Raw genomic sequence first — 19,833 nt, 5'->3', positions numbered from 1 at the left:
AATTGTTCATTAATAAAAGAGCTTTTTGGGTCCAAAAGCTTCCAGTGGGGAGGAGTGATTCGGTGCTAAAAAATATGCTAAAAAATGAAAGTTTCCAGATTGAAGAGAAACTTGAACGACCACACATATCTCATCTTCTTGAATCCTACGCAACTCGTTTCGCAGAAAACAAATGTTGTATTCTCCTAGAAATGAGTTCTGATCGATTTGGAAAATAGGAAAAATTTTGTGTAGGGATGCCAAGTCAGAAGTTCATACTGCTAACGTGGCATGATGATTGGGCCTGCTGAGGTTGCATATGACTAGGCTTCAAAAAGGGCCAATGACATCGCGCCACTTTTCATATACTTATTCATGCTGAGTTGGTGATTATTTATTGGTCAATTTGTTGTTGGTTAGGTGGACCAACCAGAGGCTGCCACGTGGCCCAGCCAAAGGCTGCCACATGGCACCTCAGTGGCTGTGAAATTTTTTGGGGAAAATTTGAATTACACTCCACAGGAACCGAACTTGGAACCTATTACCAACAAATATTTGCATACACCATTAGGCTAAAGGTGGGCCCTATGTAAATGACCCACCATATGTTTATTTAAATATTAATGGGACAAAGTATTGGGGTAAGTGGCCGAGGGCTAGCCCTAGCCCCGGTCACCACGCCCATAATGACAAGGAGCAGGAGCGAGGGCCAGGGCTTAGCTCCACACCCCGCCCCCAACCTTAAACATTTTCCATGTGACCATATCGCGGAGACCAAGGGCCGATACAAAGAGGAGATAGTTCACAGAGGCCAACCCCAGGGCACATGGAGCACCCATGTGATCATCGGTACACACCGGAGTTAATGGAGAAATTAACGGTCCCACAATGTTTTCCGGCCTTGAGCCGATTTGTTGCTTCATTAGTGAAAATTGGAGAAAAAATGAAAGATAGTTAGTTGAACTTGGCGAAATTGTGGGTCAACTAGCAGGAAAACTTGGAAAGCTCATAAATTTCTCAGTTTTTGGTCTTTTTGGGAGCAAAAAGAGGCTAGACATGGTTTTTGATAGCTCTTAAGTTGTTGGAGTAGGTTTTGAAACCATTTGAGCATTGTAACTCATTGTAATCATGAAATTTTAGCATAATGAAAGAGGACCAAGCATTGGGAGCTGGACCAGAAGATGTAGCCCAGGAGGGGTGAAATCCTTCATCACTTGTTGTTTTGTAGTTACTGTTATGGTTTTATTCTCTACAATTTTCTGCAATTTATGAGTTAAATTCATGTTTTAATGTGTATGAATTCAACTTAAAGAGCCATAAAAGCTCATTTTATTAACTTGCAATTTACATAATCCTCAAGTAGTTTCATATATAGATAAACAACCATGAGAGGACTCTGTAAATATCCACTAGTAACTTCAGTTTATGTCCAATTCCTTAGATGTAGTCAATGGGGTGGAGGACTGTTCTTAGTCTAAAATAGAGAATTTTTTTAACAATAGATATTAGTAACCAAATCAATTCAATGATATACCATGTAATGTATGGATTTTAGTCTATTGAAGTTACTCTAGCCATATATGTGCTTATTTATCGATTTTGAAGTACAGTTAAGGAATTATAAGTTAAAATTTCTTGTTTTCCTAAAGGACAACCTACAAAACCTGCATAAAAAGGCAAGGACAACAACCTATTTTGTTCAAGAAACCAATATACTATGTGAATATCACCTCTAGGAGTTACCCCAAGATATGGAATGGCTAGAGGGTGATTGTAGAGGATTTGGGGCCTCCTATCTAATGAATATATATTGAAAAAAAATGATTTTTAGATTTTTATTATATGTTAATTAACCCAATTTTTTTAGAATATTATTTTATAATTTAAATGGTTGTAAAATACAATTAATTCAACTCTAACATGAAAATATTGCTTATAAATTGATATAAACCTGAATAAGTATTACATGTTCTAGTGTAATATACTTATAGGCTTGTAGAACTTGTTTTGGGTGGTTGAAAATATAGGTCCAGCAAACATATATCCCTTTTAAACTGGTAATATATAACTAGAAGGCTAGATATAAGTATAAATTGCAAGAAATAATAACTTGTTTTTGGGGTTTAGATCTAGTCATTTAATTAGCTCCTCCCAACAAATAACTTGTTGTAAATTGTTATGATAGTTAAAACTAGCAAGAAAATTCCTGCTCAAATTATAGAAAAATAAAGAAATTTGAGGAATTTTATAGTCTAAGTCACTATCTTTGGTTCTTGTCTAGGGAGTTGGCTTGGTCCTTCCAGAAAATGCCCCCACCTTTGCTTAGTCCATCCTACAACTTTCAATTTTCCTTGGGAGCAACCCTCTTTATGTAGCATCTTTAAATTTTGTTCTCTGTGTGGAAAAATATCAAGACCTTGAGATAATAAATTCCCATTCCAAAGTAGATTGGAACCCTCAGACTGGTTCACCTACAAAACTAAAACAAATAAGTGGGGAGACCCTAGTTTCTTACTTCCACATAATGAATTAGCTCATCAATGGCAAAGAATATTAATCTTAGGAGTAAATTAAATTGTTAGCAATGGAATTAAATAAAAATGATATAGCTTCGATGATTAGATCAATTGGTCGAGTCCCTGTCATTAAAGAACATTTTCACTTGATAGGTCATAGGTTCAATTCTCTCGACTCCCTTAATATTAGAATTTGTGGTTAAGCTAGAAAGAAGTGATCCCTTCAAGTGAATGTGCCTAGTACACATATTTCATGGATGTAGCGGTCACCAATCTCTGGGGTTCATGAACCACATAGAATAAATAAATAAATACAATAAAAATAATAAAAAAATAAAAATTAAATCTAATGGAACTAACAAGAAGCTCAGTATCCATCACCTATTCAATGAGAGCAATGTTCCTTTTTCAGTTGAAGGTTTCTTGCTGACATGATCTGATCCCTGCTATTAGCTATCTTAGCACATATTGAGCATAAGGTTGTATGTTTCTCCATTCACTTTAAGGTCATGTTGACGGTGTTGTATGCCACCAACATTGTAAGGTGATCTCCCTAATGTGAAGTTCCAATTAGTCTTCACATCATTTGGTGTAGGAGTCCCATTCGGTCATATGGTCCAACCATATTTAGAAAGGTATTAAAGATATGCCTTGGTTATGATCAAACACAAGAGAACACAACACCTCTTTGGGGCAACAAGAATGTGAGCTTTGTGAGACACCCAATGTAAGGTGTACATGGGATACTTCCATGGCTAATAGGGAAAACGAGCCACTAGTTAGAAAAGTAATAGTATTTTCCTAAAGGAGGAATCAGGAAGAAAGAGAAAGGTTTGTTGAATTCCTATAGATTAGTCCACATAATAAACAACAATCGTTAAAGCATAACAACACTTATTCAATAATGGCCATAGCTAAGTAACGAATTATTTCATTAACTTAGTATGTGATTAAAATGACATATACCATAAACATAACAAGAATAGCCCTACTATATATATGATACATTTATCAAGAAGTGTCGGATCATTGATGTTGTGATTAAGAGTGTAAGATCCCAAGTACAATGTTACATAGATGAAACATTGTATCCAATAGTGGAACATGAAGCCACAACTTGCTTCTTCAAAGAATGATATATCTCCTATGTATTACAAGAAAAGCCTAGGAAAGACCTCTAGAATCCAAGCCATTTGCTTGAGTTATGAGGAGATATTTATAACAAGTAACAATCACCTTTGAGCTTCCTCATGCCTCTTTCAATTCTATGACTATTCATATTCTATACATGACTCATTACATTCCAATGTGTGGCTATTCACATTCCACATGCATTCTTTGGACTTAATTACAAATCATTTGTTACATAAGACAAATCACAAATGAGACAACGACTATATAAGAAAAAAATTATAATGGGACAAAGACTCATCAAATTGATAAGTCATTTGCTTCCCCAAGGAGATGAGTTGTAATGTAAGTGTGCCAAGCTCTGAACTCCATACAAATGGCTTTGACATGAACTAGAAAGTCCCAAATGTAGCGCATCTTCACCTCCAATGCTTCCATCAATATGTTCTTGGAGTTTGATTGCACATTATTCCACATCCATGAAAGATTCATATGATCTTTAACTGGTGCAATGGTGTACTATAAATTAATTTCCTTGGTTACAAAGCCTTCTTGTTTTGTTTCCTGCTTGATTTGTTTAATGTATTACCTGATCTCTAGGAAGATGATCTCCCTACCTCTGATTGCTTCAAGTGTACCTATTGAAGGCATCCCATGCTTTTGTGTTAGAGACTCAAAACCATAGTGTAGTCAAATATAAGCAACAACAATACTAATTGACTGTTCTCCAAGGCACATATAGTTTTGGTGGTGGAGTCTCAACTGATCTATATCCATATCTGCAAAAATCCTATCTTTCTTCTCCAAATGTTGTGGAGAATCTAGATACTTGGAAGCCCACTCCTGAAGATGATTGACTGCTCTGTTTTCTACCTTTAGGAGTTTCACCACTTCCTGTGCCTTCTTTTGAATGCCAAGAAGAGGAGACACCACTTTCTATAGAAGAATAATCTCATCATATAATCATGCCTTGGCGTCCTCCATTGGCCCCAATTCTTCTTCAATGGCTTACTTCCATTCGACGGTGACGAAGCTTTGTGATGAAAAGCGTTGATTCTCTGACACAAGATGTTCCACATGTTCTTTACCGCAATAAGTTATCTTCTCAACCTGACATTCTACTTCAACAAGTATTCAAAATTATCTAGTGTCATTGTTGTGAATGAAACATTTTCCACCTTGATAGCTCTGGGATTCCTTCTGATGTTGGAGGTTATGACCTTCTAAGTAGAAACCAAGACTGGATTTTGAGGATCCTTGGGGAAGTATCTATGCCACTGTTGTATGACCCTCTTCTTAAGTTGATTAAATGTTGCACTGCATATCCATGACCCTATCAGCCAGTGGAGGTGTGATCCCCATTTCCTTGAAAGGAAGATGATCATCTATAAGTGGAGGTTCCTCCTGAGTTCCTGGTTCATCATCCATGGGTTGGATAGTATATTCTTCCTCCAACTCTTTTTCTTCGATCTCTGAAGTTTGTTGTTCTTTTTCTAGTCTATGTGTTGCTTCCTCCTTCTAAGACTACCTCTGTTGTTCTTCCTCTATTATTCTCCTCTCTTCTTCTTCTTGTTGCTTCTAGATGATCCAGGTGGCTCTAGAGACACACACAGGACAAAGAGGGCTCATGGAAGCTCAAAAATCAAAGTGATCAGAATGGTTTCAAATCAGGACCATAGCGTAGATCTTGTCGTCCTGATCGTGGCAGTGCAAATGGTTCTCCAATCCGAGCTCATATGAGGGAGAACGAGCTAATCAAATTTCTGTTCAAAGTTGAGTTGTGGGCCAGGTTTAAGTGTCCTATAATTTAACTGACCCCAGGGCATGAAACCTAGCTCCCAAAAGTTGTCAAAATTGTGGCCAAATTAATTTTCCCAATATCCCTTATTTTTTAAATGTTTGTGTTGATTTTGGGTAGCATCGAATGTTCTCTAGCCATGAAATTTGGGGTAGAGGTTGGGGCACATGAGATGTCCAATACCCAGAAAGGGTTTGGGAAGATTCTAAATAGATCAGGATATATTAAAATAATTAATATTTTTAATGGAGTCCCTAAGTCTAAACTTAGGGAATATAAAATATTAATGTGTATTAATATGAATCTGTGTTAGAGTGGTCCAAAAAACATGGATCAAGATAGATATAATCTTAGCAGTTGATTAGGGACTTAATCTCAGCCATTGAATCATCAACAGGAAAGGTTTAAGAAGAGGCTTGAGGGTCACTTGGAGAGTAAACTAGATGATCAATCATTACGCCGTAAGGCATTCCCTCTAAGAAAGACATTCATAAAATGTGATGTGTGTGATCCTGATCCATTGATTCTATGTTAGACGATTGGGGTGTTTTCCTCCGTTGGTTTAATATGTTTTTTTTCATGGAAAAATGTATTTTTTTCCCACTGACTGGAAGACAGAGAGGGAGGATATGGCTGGGGGCTATGAAAGGCTAGGCCTCCTGGCGATGAGACTCTTGGCAAATGATTGAACCGATGAGGGCCACATGAAACGTGTCTTTCTTCCCTGGTTTCGTGTCTTTCTTCCTTACATGAGGGCCACGTAGCCCGTGTAGCCTTGTGCTTCCTACCAGAAGTTTATATAGGCATAAAATCTGGCGTAAATATGCACAAATTTTCATCTGGAGGTACCTTTGATTTGGGATATAAGAAGAATAGAAATTCAAATGCTATGTACACATTAAGCATGTCCAAGAGGGTGTTAAAACAGGCTATTTCTAAGTCTCGCAATGTTTTCTACATGAATTAACCGTCAAGGGTAACCAGCTCCACACAAGAACAGGTAATTCTTTGTTTTCTGTTAACATAAGAGCGATTCTATACGGGTATTCATCTGCCGTACTTAGTTAATTAAGTTTTTTGGCAAAGAGAGTCTGTTAAATCCCAACTGTTTGATCAGATCTATAATATGTAATTTGAAATCCAGTACCTCATATTGTATTTCCAGAACAGTACTGTTTGTTTATGAAACTCAGTCATGTATCTTAGGGCCTTTGGATATCCCTTCTTTTTCAATGAAATTCTTTCCTACTTTCAACTCTGTTATTATTTTCTGGTCCATCCTCTGTTTCAGAATCTACAGCAACTGTGCTTTCTGTTTCAGAATCTGCAATAGTTAGCGATGTGTCCACATTGTGATCAAATTCTTCCTTCATATGGATAGCTTGATTTAGGTCAAATGGCTTTGCTCTACCTTCCAAATCATCATCTTCTTGCTTGTTCTCTTGAAAGAGATGAATGGGATTCACTGAAATATAAAATGCTGCCAGAACCACATTTATCTTGAATTCATTGGATATGTTGAATTTAGGGTCTTCTTAGGGAACACTAATTTCCTCACAGACAGCAAAGCGAGAGCCTATTGCCTCAAAAACAGGTTCATTTGCTCCCATTAGTTAACCAGCAACTTTGATTGAATTAACCATTTGTGATCTTTGATGATACAAGTGTAAATCTAAATAGTTTTCAACCTATGAAAAGATCAATTCATGCCAAAACTCTAGGGGTAAGCCAAGGAGTCCGACTCTAAACTGTGCTAGATTAGAATATGGCTATGCTTCAAAGGGATTGGCACAGTTTGCATAGCGGGCATATCTTGCCTGCCCTAGGTACAAAGTGTCTGGTGTGGCTGGGGAACTAGCTAATGGGATGTGATTCCTGGGGAATAAGCTACTGTGTTGTAAGTTGATCAACATATTGAAATGAAATACCTTCTCTATATTTGGAATGCCTTATCCTTCACCATATTTGAAATGCCTTACCTACCCTATCCATGAAATTCAATATGAATTACAATCTAATATCTATTAGCAAGTGTTTGTTCATCAGTCTCATTCTATTAAGAAATGATGTTGTGTTAAGCTGAATAGAAATATACGAGAAGGAAGCATCTTGCCAGTAGCGTGTGTGAGGTGGTAGGACTATTTCCTGGGAGAGTAATCAGCTAAAAGAATTTATAGCTTTAAAAGATCACAGGTGTATCAGAATGTCTTCCATTAGATCATGGCCTCGTATAGCCTTAAAAGATCACAGGTGTATCAATGTCTTTCAGAAGAATATAAACACGGTTGTCATATTTTTTCTTCCATTTGACATAAGCCATGAGTTTATTTTCCATTTTATCCCCCAATAGTAACAAAATATATCTTCTATGTTCTTTCTTGCTTTAGTCTATTGAAAGGATTACTTCCTCTGAAAATTACCAATACCGGATAACAACTTCAGTCACATCTTTTAAAGGAAATATGCTGGAAGATATTATGCTTCAAGTAGTGCTTAGAAGATGCTGCTAGCTTAACTTGTTAGAAGAGCTGTAATGGTAATTTCAAGTCGAAATTACATAGCACACTGATTAGAAAATGCTGCTAGAATAACTTGTCAGAAGATCTGTAATGGTAATTTAAAGTCGAAATTATATAGCATACTGATTGGTTCTTGTGATGCTCCTAAAGCTGACTGATTTAAGTACCATTGCCAAGTCTTTCACTGTTTGCATTAATCAAGCTAACTACAGAGAAAATATAACAGAGTCACAAATAAAATCTTAGCCCGTATGCTCGCTGTCAAAGACAATTAACATTCCCATAGAAAAAAAAGGAATCAATAGTTCCAGTGGCTTAACCAATAGCTAGGCCCACTTCCAAATTCTAGCCTCCCTATGAATCTGTTTACAACAGAGCTCGCCAAATTTCTATAGTAGGCATAAAAATCTCAATAGGCCCTTCACAAGCTTCACGACTAGCATAAAAATCTCAATAGGCCCTTCACAAGCTTCACGAGTATACTATTGTATTGCTTGCTTGCTTGGTCATCTAAGGGGTTGAGGGTTCTATATAGTCTGTAATCATGTAGAACAAAATAATCCTATGCATACTATATTTATGCAACAGCCTCATGATCATATTATAGATAGAGGAAAACAAAATAATACCATGCATACTAATAGTTATGTAGCAATCTCCTAATGCTCATATTACAGATAGAAGGCAATAAAATTTCCATCTTTCCAAAAAAGGTGGAATGTGGGCCTATTACAGTCTGATAGCTTGGTCTTTCCTTCATCTGCTCGAAGTAATATATAAGATGAGGATGCTTCTGAAAATACTCTTTGTCCAACTTCAAAACCTCTATTCTGGCAAGCACAGTAATAAATGCACAATCTGCGACAGAAAACTCAGCTCCAGACAAAAACTGTGTGTTTGTAAGTTGTTTCTCAGCCTCATTGAGTAGCCTTATAAGTTCATTCATTTTTTAATCCAAAGCCTCCTGATCCTTCAACATTTCCTCCATGGCATGCATGGTTTGAAGTTTGTTGTGATATTTTTCTGCCAAATCAGGATTTTCCACAAGACGAGTAATGACAACTTGCCTTTTGAATTTGCTAAAAAAATGAATAGCGTGATCACTTGGACAGTGATTTAGCGTGAAGAGTTTCGAGTCCCATGAATCAATCTTCTCTAGCCACTCCTAGACCTTGCTCTGATCTACCCTTTTATGGCCTAAAGGCTTGCCAATCTTGGAAAGGTACCTGTTTACCAATAAAAATTGATAGGATACAAATCATTAAATAGACATCAATAAGGCCTCTGAAAATAATTCAAATATTATACATTTTGTAGGTGAAAGAAACTTACGGAATCATAGTCAGTGAGTCATAGAATATTTGATCCGTAGTGATTAGTATAGGAATGCTACCATTAGGACTTTGCCTGAAAAACTCTGCATCCAAATTCCTTGCTTTGAAAGGATCCACAATGTGAGGGTTATACTTCGTATTTTTCTCTTCCATCACCAAGCATACCTTTTGGCAGTCAAGTGAAAGGGGATGGTAATAGAAATCCATCATATTGAATGCCTTACAGTTCACAGACCTTGCAATAGATAATTCACAAACCTGCTTCTTACTACTGTTTCTGATAGCAATGAATGTGATGCATATAGCAATGTGAAAGGGAAAAATTAGGCTGGTAAATTATTCTCAGAGACAAGACAGATTTTTTCATTCAGTATGTAATCTATTATAAAATCGCACTTTGATGCATTCAATTACTGGAGAAGCCTCAATGCTACATTTAATCAACAATTTAGGTGTATCAATGTCTTTCAGAGAAATATATACTCTGGTATATCTTTTCTTTATTTTGGATGATTCTTAAAGTAGCAATATATCGTTATTCAATATAATAGACAAATTAGACAAATTGAGACTAGTTGGTCCCTACCTAGGTTTCCAAGTGTTTGTACCTTGCAACATGTTTTGCTTCATGGCGTTTGTTAACTATTAGGGAAGAGGTTATATGCTTATTTTCTAAGATACCCACATTAGCTTAGGATTTTATAACATAAGAAAACCTTTAAATTCCTACAAAACCATGAGTTTTACAGTGACTATATACACAAGAGTCAAGAACCCCAAAATTGAGAGATTCAAATATGACAACAACACAATTGTGTTCTATTACTATGGTACGTAGATTGGAATTATCAATTCAGTTCCGGGAGGATGGATAGTGGCAGAGGAAACAGAGTATCTTTCTGCAACCCTAACAGTTCAACCGTTTCCTTTCATTCTTGCTTCTCAGAATCCAGATTTCTTCTCTGATGCCAATTCCTCCAAGATTATTCCCATAGACTTCATAGTATACATGGGTGGAGATGCCAGAGTGTTATATTTCTTCACTTCTTATGTTAAATCTATTGTTTACTGCAACTTTGTGATTGATATCAAGTAGGGGACAAATCTTAGAATGGAATGTTCATAGATTTATCAATCCATTTTTTTGCATGTAAATAATGGGTTCGAGTATGGAACAAAAATAATGGGTTCCAGTATGTAACAAATAATTATTTTTAGATTCAATTCTCGCCAGTGATATGATGATATTTGATCGATAATTGGCCAGAAGAGAAGCATACCAGATATTTCACATCTCTCAAATACTGTTGCGAGTTATACTTAAGTTATTCAATGAAATAAAGCAAGTTGTGAACCATCCATTAGATCATGGTTTGTTGTAGCCTTCAAAGATCACGGGTGTATAAAAATGGTTTGTTTCCTGGATCCATTAGAGCATGGCCCTTTATAGATTTAAAAGATCACAGGTGTATCAGAATGTCTTCGATTAGATCATGGCCTCTTATAGCCTTAAAAGATCACATGTGTATCAATGTCTTTCAGAGGAATATAAACACTGAAACATTGTTGTCATATTTTTTTCTTCCATTAGATCATGGCCTATTGTAGCCTTAAAAGATCATAGGTGTATCAATGTCTTTCAGAGAAATATAAACTCCTATATATCTTTTCTTTATCTTGCATGATTCTTAAAGTAGCAATATATCGTTATTCAATATAATAGACAAGTTAGACAAATTGAGACCGGTTGGTCCCTACCTAGGTTTCCAAGTGTTTGTACCTTGCAACATGTTTTTCTTCATGGAGTTTGTTAACTATTAGGGAAGAGGTTATATGCTTATTTTCTAGGACACCCACATTAGCTTAGGATTTTATAGCATAAGAAAACCTTTAAATTCCTGCAAAACCTTGAGTTTTACAGTGATGATATACACAGTAGTCAAGAACCCCAACATTGAGAGATTCAAATATGACAACAACACAATTGTGTTATATTACTATGGTACGCAGATTGGAATTATCAATTCAATTCCAGGAGGACAGATAGTGGCAGAGGAAACAGAGTATTTTTTTGCAACCCTAACAGTTCAACTGTTTCCTTTCATTCCTGCTTCTCAGAATCCAGATTTCTTCTCTGATGCCAATTCCTCCAAGATTATTCCCATAGACTTCACAGTATACATGGGTGGAGATGCCAGAGTGTTATATTTCTTCACTTATTATGTTAAATCTATTGTTTACTTCAACTTTGTGATTGATATCAAGTAGGGTACAAATCTTAGAATGGAATGTTCGTAGATTTATCAGTCCATTTTTTTGCATGTCAATAATGGGATCGAGTATGGAACAAAAATAATGGGTTCCAGCATGTAACAAATAATTATTTTCAGATACAATTCTTGCTAGTGATATGATGATGTTTGATTGATAATTGGCCAGAAGAGAAGCATACCAGAGATTTCACATCTCTCAAATACTGTTGCGAGTTATACTTAAGTTATTCAATGAAATAAAGGCAGTTGTGAACCATCCATTAGATCATGGTCTGTTGTAGCCTTCAAAGATCACAAGTGTATCAGAATGTTTTATTGCCTGGATCCATTAGAGCATGGCCTATTATAGCTTTAAAAGATCACAGGTGTATCAGAATGTCTTCCATTAGATCATGGCCTCGTATAGCCTTAAAAGATCATAGGTGTATCAATGTCTTTTAGAGGAATATAAACACTGTTGTCATATTTTTTCTTCCATTTGACATAAGCCATGAGTTTATTTTCCATTTTATCCCCCAACAGTAACAAAATATATCTTCTATGTTCTTTCTTGCTTTAGTCTATTGAAAGGATTACTTCCTATGAAAATTACCAATACCGGATAACAACTTCAGTCACATCTTTTAAATGAAATATGCTGGAAGATATTATGCTTCAAGTAGTGCTTAGAAGATGATGTTAGCTTAACTTGTCAGAAGAGTTGTAATGGTAATTTCAAGTCGAAATTACATAGCACACTAATTAGAAAATGCTACTAGAATAACTTGTCAGAAGATCTATAATGGTAATTTAAAGTCGAAATTATATAGCATACTGATTAGTTCTTGTGATGCTCCTAAAGCTGACTAATTTAAGTACCATTGCCAAGTCTTTCATTGTTTTCATTAATCAAGCTAACAACAGAGAAATATAATAGATTCACAAATAAAAGCTTAGCTCGTATGCTCGTTGTCAAAGAAAATTAACATTCCCATAGAAAAAAAGGAATCAATAGTTCCGGTGGCTTAAACAATAGCTAAGCCCACCTCAAAATTCTAGCCCACCTGTGAATCTGTTTACAACAAAGCTCGCCAAATTTCTATAGCAGGAATAAAAATATCAATAGGCCCTTCACAAGCTTCACGACTAGCATAAAAATCTCAATAGGCCCTTCACAAGCTTCACGACTATACTATTGTATTGCTTGCTTGGTTGGTCATCTAAGGGGTTGAGGGTTCTATATAGTTTGTAATCATGCAGAACAAAATAATCCTATGCATACTATATTTATGCAACAACCTCATGATCATATTACAGACATAGGACAAAAAAATAATACCATGCATACTTGTAGTTATGTAGCAATCTCCTGATGCTCATATTACAGATAGAAGGCAATAAAATTTTCATCTTTCCAAAAAAGGTGGAATATGGGCCTATTACAGTCTGATAGCTTGGTCTTTCCTTCATCTGCTCGAAGTAATATATAAGAAGAGGATGCTTCCAAAAATACTCTTTTTCCAACTTCAAAACCTCTATTCTGGCAAGCACAGGGATAAATGCACAATCTGCCACAGAAAACTCAGCTCCAGCCAAAAACTGTGTTTTTGTTTCTCAGCCTCATTGAGTAGCCTTATAAGTTCATTCGTGTTTGAAGCCAAATCCTACTGATCCTTCAAAATTTCCTCCATGGCATGCATGGTTTGAAGTTTGTTGTGATATTTTTCTGCCAAATCAAGATTTTCCAAAAGACGAGTATTGACAACTTGCCTTTTGAATTTGCTAAAAAAATGAATAGCGTGATCACTTGGACAGGTAATTAGTGTGAAGAGTTTCGAGTTCCATGAATCAATCTTCTCTAGCCACTTCTAGACCTTGCTCTGATCTACCCTTTTATGGCCTAAAGGCTTGCCAATCTTGGCAAGATACCTGTTTACCAATAAAAATTGATAGGATACGAATCATTAAATAGACATCAATAAGGCCTCTGAAAATAATTCAAATATTATACATTCTGTAGGTGAAAGAAACTTACCGAATCATAGTCAGTGAGTCACAGAAAACTTGATCCATAGTGATTAGTATAGGAATGCTACCATTAGGACTTTACCTGAAAAACTCTGCATCCAAATTCCTTGCTTTGAAAGGATCCACAATGTGGGGCTTATACTTTGTATTTTTCTCTTCCATCACCAAGCATACCTTTTGGCAGTCAAGTGAAAGGGGATGGTAATAAAAATCCATCATATTGAATGCCTTTCAGTTCGCAGACCTTGCAATAGATAATTCACAGACCTGCTCCTTACTGTTGTTTCCGACAGTAATGAATGTGATGCATATAGCAATGTGAAAGGGAAAAATTAGGCTGGTAAATTATTCTCAGAGACAGGACATATTTTTTCATTCAATATGTAATCTATTATAAAATCACAATTTGATGCGTTCAATTACTGGAGAAGCCTCAATGCTACAGTTAATCAACAATTTAGGTGTATCAATGTCTTTCAGAGAAATATATACTCTGGTATATCTTTTCTTTATTTTGGATGATACTTAAAGTAGCAATATATTGTTATTCACTATAATAGACAAATTAGACAAATTGAGACTGGTTGGTCCCTACTTAGGTTTCCAAGTGTTTGTACCTTGCAACATGTTTTTCTGCATGGCGTTTGTTAACTATTAGGGAAGAGGTGATATGATTATTTGCTAGGACACCCACATTAGCTTAGGATTTTATAACATAATAAAACCTTTAAATTCCTGCAAAACCTTGAGTTTTACACTGACGATATACACAGTAGTCAAGAACCCCAACATTGAGAGATTCAAATATGACAACAACACAATTGTGTTCTATTACTATGGTACGCATATTGGAATTATCAATTCAATTCCAGGAGGACAGATAGTGGCAGAGGAAACATAGTATCTTTCTGCAACCCTAACAGTTCAACTGTTTCCTTCCATTCCTGCTTCTCAGAATCTAGATTTCTTCTCTGATGCCAATTCCTCCAAGATTATTCCCATAGACTTCACAGTATACATGGGTGGAGATGCCAGAGTGTTATATTTCTTCACTTCTTATGTTAAATCTATTGTTTACTGCAACTTTGTGATTGATATCAAGCAGGGGACAAATCTTAGAATGGAATGTTCGTAGATTTATCAGTCCATTTTTTTGCATGTCAATAATGGGTTCGAGTATGGAACAAAAATAATGGGTTCCAGTATGCAACAAATAATTATTTTTAGATTCAATTCTCGCTACTGATATGATGACATTTGATTGATAATTGGCCAGAAGAGAAGCATACCAGAGATTTCACATCTCTCAAATACTACAACGAGTTATACTTAAGTTATTCAATGAAATAAAGCCAGTTGTGAACCATCCATTAGATCATGGTTTGTTGTAGCCTTCAAAGATCACGGGTGTATCAGAATGTTTTGTTGCCTGGATCCATTTGAGCATGGCATGTTATAGCTTTAAAAGATCACAGGTGTATTAGAATGTCTTCCATTAGATCACGGCCTCGTATAGCCTTAAAAGATCACAGGTGTATCAATGTCTTTCAGAGGAATATAAACACTACTGTCATATTTTTTCTTCCATTAGATCATGGCTTGTTGTAGCCTTAAAATATCACATGTGTATCAATGTCTTTCAGAGAAATATAAACTCTGGTATATATTTTCTTTATTTTGGATGATTCTTAAAGTAGCAATATATCGTTATTCAAGATAATAGACAAATTAGATAAATTGAGATTGGTTGGTCCCTACCTATGTTTCCAAGTGTTTGTACTTTGCAACATGTTTTTCTTCATGGTGTTTGTTAACTATTAGGGAAGAGGTTATATGCTTATTTTCTAGGACACCCACATTAGCTTAGGATTTTATAAGATAAGAAAACCTTTAAATTCCTGCAAAACCTTGAGTTTTATAGTGACGATATACACAACAGTCAAGAACCCCAACATTGAGAGATTCAAATATGACAACATCACAATTGTGTTCTATTACTATGGTATGCAGATTGGAATTATCAATTCAATTCCGGGAGGACGGATAGTGGCAGAGGAAACAGAGTATCTTTGTGCAACCCTAATAGTCAATCATTTCCTTTCATTCCTGCTTCTCAAAATCCAGATTTCTTCTCTGATGCCAATTCCTCCAAGATTATTCCCATAGACTTCATAGTATACATGGGTGGAGATTCCAGAGTGTTATATTTCTTCACTTCTTATGTTAAATCTATTGTTTACTGCAACTTTGTGATTGATATCAAGCAGGGGACAAATCTTAGAATGGAATGTTCGTAGATTTATCAGTCCATTTTTTTGCATGTCAATAATCGGTTCAAGTATGGAACAAAAATAATGGGTTCCAGTATGTAACAAATAATTATTTTGAGATTCAATTCTCGCCAGTGATATGATGATATTTGATTGCTAATTGTCTAGAAGAGAAGCATACCAGAGATTTCACATCTCTCAAATACTGCTGCGAGTTATACTTAACTTATTCAATGAAATAAAGCCAGTTGTGAACCATCCATTAGATCATGGTCTGTTGTAGCCTTCAAAGATCACAGGTGTATCAGAATGTTTTGTTGCCTAGATCCATTAGAGCATGGCCTGTTATAGCTTTAAAAGATCACAGGTGTATCGTAATGTCTTCCGTTAGATCATGGCCTCATATAGCCTTAAAAGATCACGGGTGCATCAATGTCTTTCAGAGGAATATAAACACTGTTGTCATATTTTTTCTTCCATTAGATCATGGCCTCTTGTAGCCTTAAAAGATCACAGGTGTATCAATGTCTTTGAGAGAAATATAAACTCTGATATATCTTTTCTTTATTTTGAATTATTCTTAAAGTAGCAATATATCATTATTCAATATAATAGACAAATTGGACAAATTGAGACTGGTTGGTCCCTACCTAGGTTTCCAAGTGTTTGTACCTTGCAACATGTTTTTCTTCATGGCGTTTGTTAACTATTAGGGAAGAGGTTATATGCTTATTTTCTAGGACACCCATATTAGCTTAGGATTTTATAACATAAGAAAGCCTTTAAATTCCTGCAAAACCTTCCCCGTGAGGATTAGATTGTGTGGATTATATTAGGTTTTTTTTTTTTCCGCGGAGACTATTAATTTCCATAGCACTGTACAGATTATGTTGGTTACTCACACAATAATGTTAAATACAGATACTTTGCATCACTTCCTAAAAAAAGCCTTGGCCTACTTTGTTTTAAGTTTTTTTGCAAAGAGAGTCTGTTAAATAAATTAACGAAACATACAAATCAAAAACAAAATATAGTCAATTTCCAAACAAAATATTTCCAAACATCTTTTTCCTGAAATCTTGTACATAGTCATCACACCTCATATCCACATGGATATGTTGAATTTAGGGTCTTGTTAGGGATTTTGGACTAAAACTTGGGTTTGTTTCCCTACAGATACATTAGGATTGCCTAAGGCTCTATTGCCATTATCCCATACTCCCTTTTTTTCTTTTTATTGTATAGTATATTGATTCATATCTATTCTTTGATTACTGTTTAGATTGTATGCTTAATAGTAAGTGGGTATTATGGTGTTGCATTTATTCATTCTAAACTGGAGGGTCAACCTCTCAGTAAATGCCAAGGATTAACACCATAACAAAATTATACTTACAATTATGGAGGCACTTAAAAAAAAATTGTTGCAAGTCATTCAAATGCTTATTTTCCTTGAAAATTCAAGACTATTTGAGGGCCATGTTGGAGTTTTAGATTTCAATTAACAAGTTATTGAAAAACTGGAAATGCTAATTTGTAAGAATACTTTATACAGCCCACTGTTATCTGTCTAATTACGTAGTCTGAAACAACATCATTCATAAACAAAGGGATTTGACCATCATATAAAAATTTCAGTTATTTATTTATAGAATAATCGGAAATGCCCATCTAGAAGAAGGGTTTGTACAGTTCATAACCTCTCTCTTGTATCCCTGTCAAGCTGTTAATTTTTCTTCCATTTCATCTACAATTTTACATTTTGTGATCACTACTGTCGCTTTGAAAGAAAAATAGTTGAGATCTATACTTAACATTCTTTTTGTCATTCACACATTAAAAAAGGGGAAAACAAATACATGCATGTGAATTTGCATTTAGAATGCATGCGGAAATTGATTTAGGATAGTGCATCTTCGTGTGTGCTCCTTGCTCTATGTTGAAACAATTTCACTTCTCTTTCCTTAGTAGCTAGGATTTTCATTGCAAAAATAAATTAAATGGCTGTTTATCATCTTAGATTGCATATTTAGGAATTGTAAATCTGCATCACGCGGTCAACCTTAAAGGTAAACTTCTTAAGAAAGATCAACTGCAAAATAAATTTCAATAAACATAAAAACGCTTTGGAACCCAACGCACAACATTTAGAAGTCTAGGCTAGAGACGTATTCCAGCGTCGTAAAGCTTGGTAACTATCGCTTTCATCGTAGGTTGGGTGATTCCTCCTCTTTGAGACGACAAGTGCCAGTACGGACTTGTGCTCCCACGTACTGTTGAGTATATATTGGGAGACCACAATAGGCTATATCCTTTATCCTTAGGAAGCTGTGTCTACCGCCCTATCGATAGCAATGCACTAAACACGGCATTCGGGAAGATTGACTGCCATACCATAAAAAGTATTCTGCAGTTTTATGATTGGTTTGGTAATCCTCCTGTCTAGATTTCTAGAGTAGTCACTTTCGTTCCTTTTCAGACTCCTTAAAAGAAAAGGTCCATCTGAGCACTTGTCACTTCAATCTCATTAAAAATCAAAGGCGACTAGAGTCATCTTTAGTTTTTTCTCGACTCTTAAAAATTGAAAAAGCAAGTTGTGTCAAAGCGTCATAAAATTTATTTAAATCGGAATAACATCATTGTTCCCTCGTTGGTCTTAGGTTGAGAAAATGGAGTCCACCAATCAAGGATTTCCCCTCAGGGGAATCCTACTCCCTTTTCCTCTAGGGGAGATTTTGGTGCACCTCATATGGCTACATTGTCCCTTCTAGGGCTTGCAATTGGCCCGCCAGTATGGCTTTTCTCGACCTCTATCGTTCAAAACACCGTGATCCTTGAGCAATCAAATTAGCACCCAAATGATACTAGAGTTACCCAAATAGAAGGCGACTAGAGTCATCTTTAGCTTTTTCTCGACTCTTAAAAATTGAAAAAACAAGTTGTGTCAAAGCGTCATAAAATTTATTTAAATCGGAATAACATCATTGTTCCCTCATTGGTCTTAGGTTGAGAAAATGGTGTCCACCAATCAGGGATTTCCCCTTGGGGGAATCCTACTCCCTTTTCCTCTAGGGGAGATGTTGGTGCACCTCATATGGCTACATTGTCCCTTCCAGGGCTTGCAATTGGGCTGTCGGTATGACTTTTCTCAACCTTTGTCATTAAAAACACCATGATTCTTGAGCAATCAAATCAGTAGCCAGATGATAGTAGAGTTACCCCCCAACCTTCTACTTCGTTTTTTTCTCCCTCTCCTTCTTCCTCTTCGATTGGTGAAACTAGTCAAACTAAAAACCAAGTAATTGAAAAGAAGAAGAAAAAGAAGGAGAAGAAGAAGAAGAAGCCAATGACGAAAGGGGGCAACCATGCATCATCTGACGAAAATCCACACACTACACCATCCAAACCTAAATCTCCATGAATCATTTGCAAAGGAGATCACAATCATCGAGATTGTCCTTTCATCCCACAGATATTAAGGGACTGATCTCCCCGCTTGTCGTTCCTATCTAGCACTACTTTTGGCTATTGCATATTCCTTTACTCTTTTGAATGACATACTTCATTTTATCCTCTCATCTAGTTTTCACAAGACACGTCCTTTCTTTGTTTGTGAATATGTCAACTGAACAAATGCCAACTAATCCTGAGGATTAAAAACATCTAATTCCAAGCCCGTAAAACATACTAAGTACCAGGCAGGTAAGATGTTTAGAGCTTTTAGATGTTCTAGAATGGTGCCAAAGGTGAAGTTTTTTGGCTTACAAACACTCTCCTCATTTGACCTAAAACATTTCAGGCCTCATGGCATTACCCAATGCAAGCCTTGACAATGGTGCCAAAGTTGAAGTTGTTTGGCTTAGAAACAATCTGCTTATTTGAGCAAAAACATTTAGGGCCTCATGGCATTACCCATTTTGTGCATATCATCAAATTACAAATCTTGAAATTACATAATTTTATGTAACCTCATCTAGCATAGGCATTGCATTAAATAGTTTTAGTG

General features: G+C 35.9%; 1 protein-coding gene and 2 pseudogenes across 1 annotated transcript; 1 reads left to right on the top strand and 2 right to left on the bottom strand.

Annotated features, from left to right (window-relative positions):
- Positions 1–8,580: 8,580 nt before the first annotated feature.
- LOC149180539 (glutathione S-transferase TCHQD-like) lies at positions 8,581–9,487 on the bottom strand (annotated as a pseudogene).
- A 1,713-nt stretch (positions 9,488–11,200) lies between these two features.
- LOC149180538 (uncharacterized) lies at positions 11,201–11,545 on the top strand. Its single transcript, XM_089413904.1, has one exon. The coding sequence runs from the start codon at positions 11,201–11,203 to the stop codon at positions 11,543–11,545; it is 345 nt and encodes a 114-aa protein (XP_089270030.1).
- A 1,295-nt stretch (positions 11,546–12,840) lies between these two features.
- Positions 12,841–13,776, bottom strand: LOC149180537 (glutathione S-transferase TCHQD pseudogene; annotated as a pseudogene).
- Between the last annotated feature and the right edge of the window lie 6,057 nt (positions 13,777–19,833).

The sequence above is a fragment of the Pinus tabuliformis genome, chromosome 3_2, assembly GCF_031772625.1.
Source record: "Pinus tabuliformis cultivar Carrire ecotype Pingquan chromosome 3_2, CPIR1, whole genome shotgun sequence".
Classification (NCBI taxonomy): Eukaryota; Viridiplantae; Streptophyta; class Pinopsida; order Pinales; family Pinaceae; genus Pinus; species Pinus tabuliformis.
This window is presented reverse-complemented; position numbering and strand designations above follow the sequence as displayed.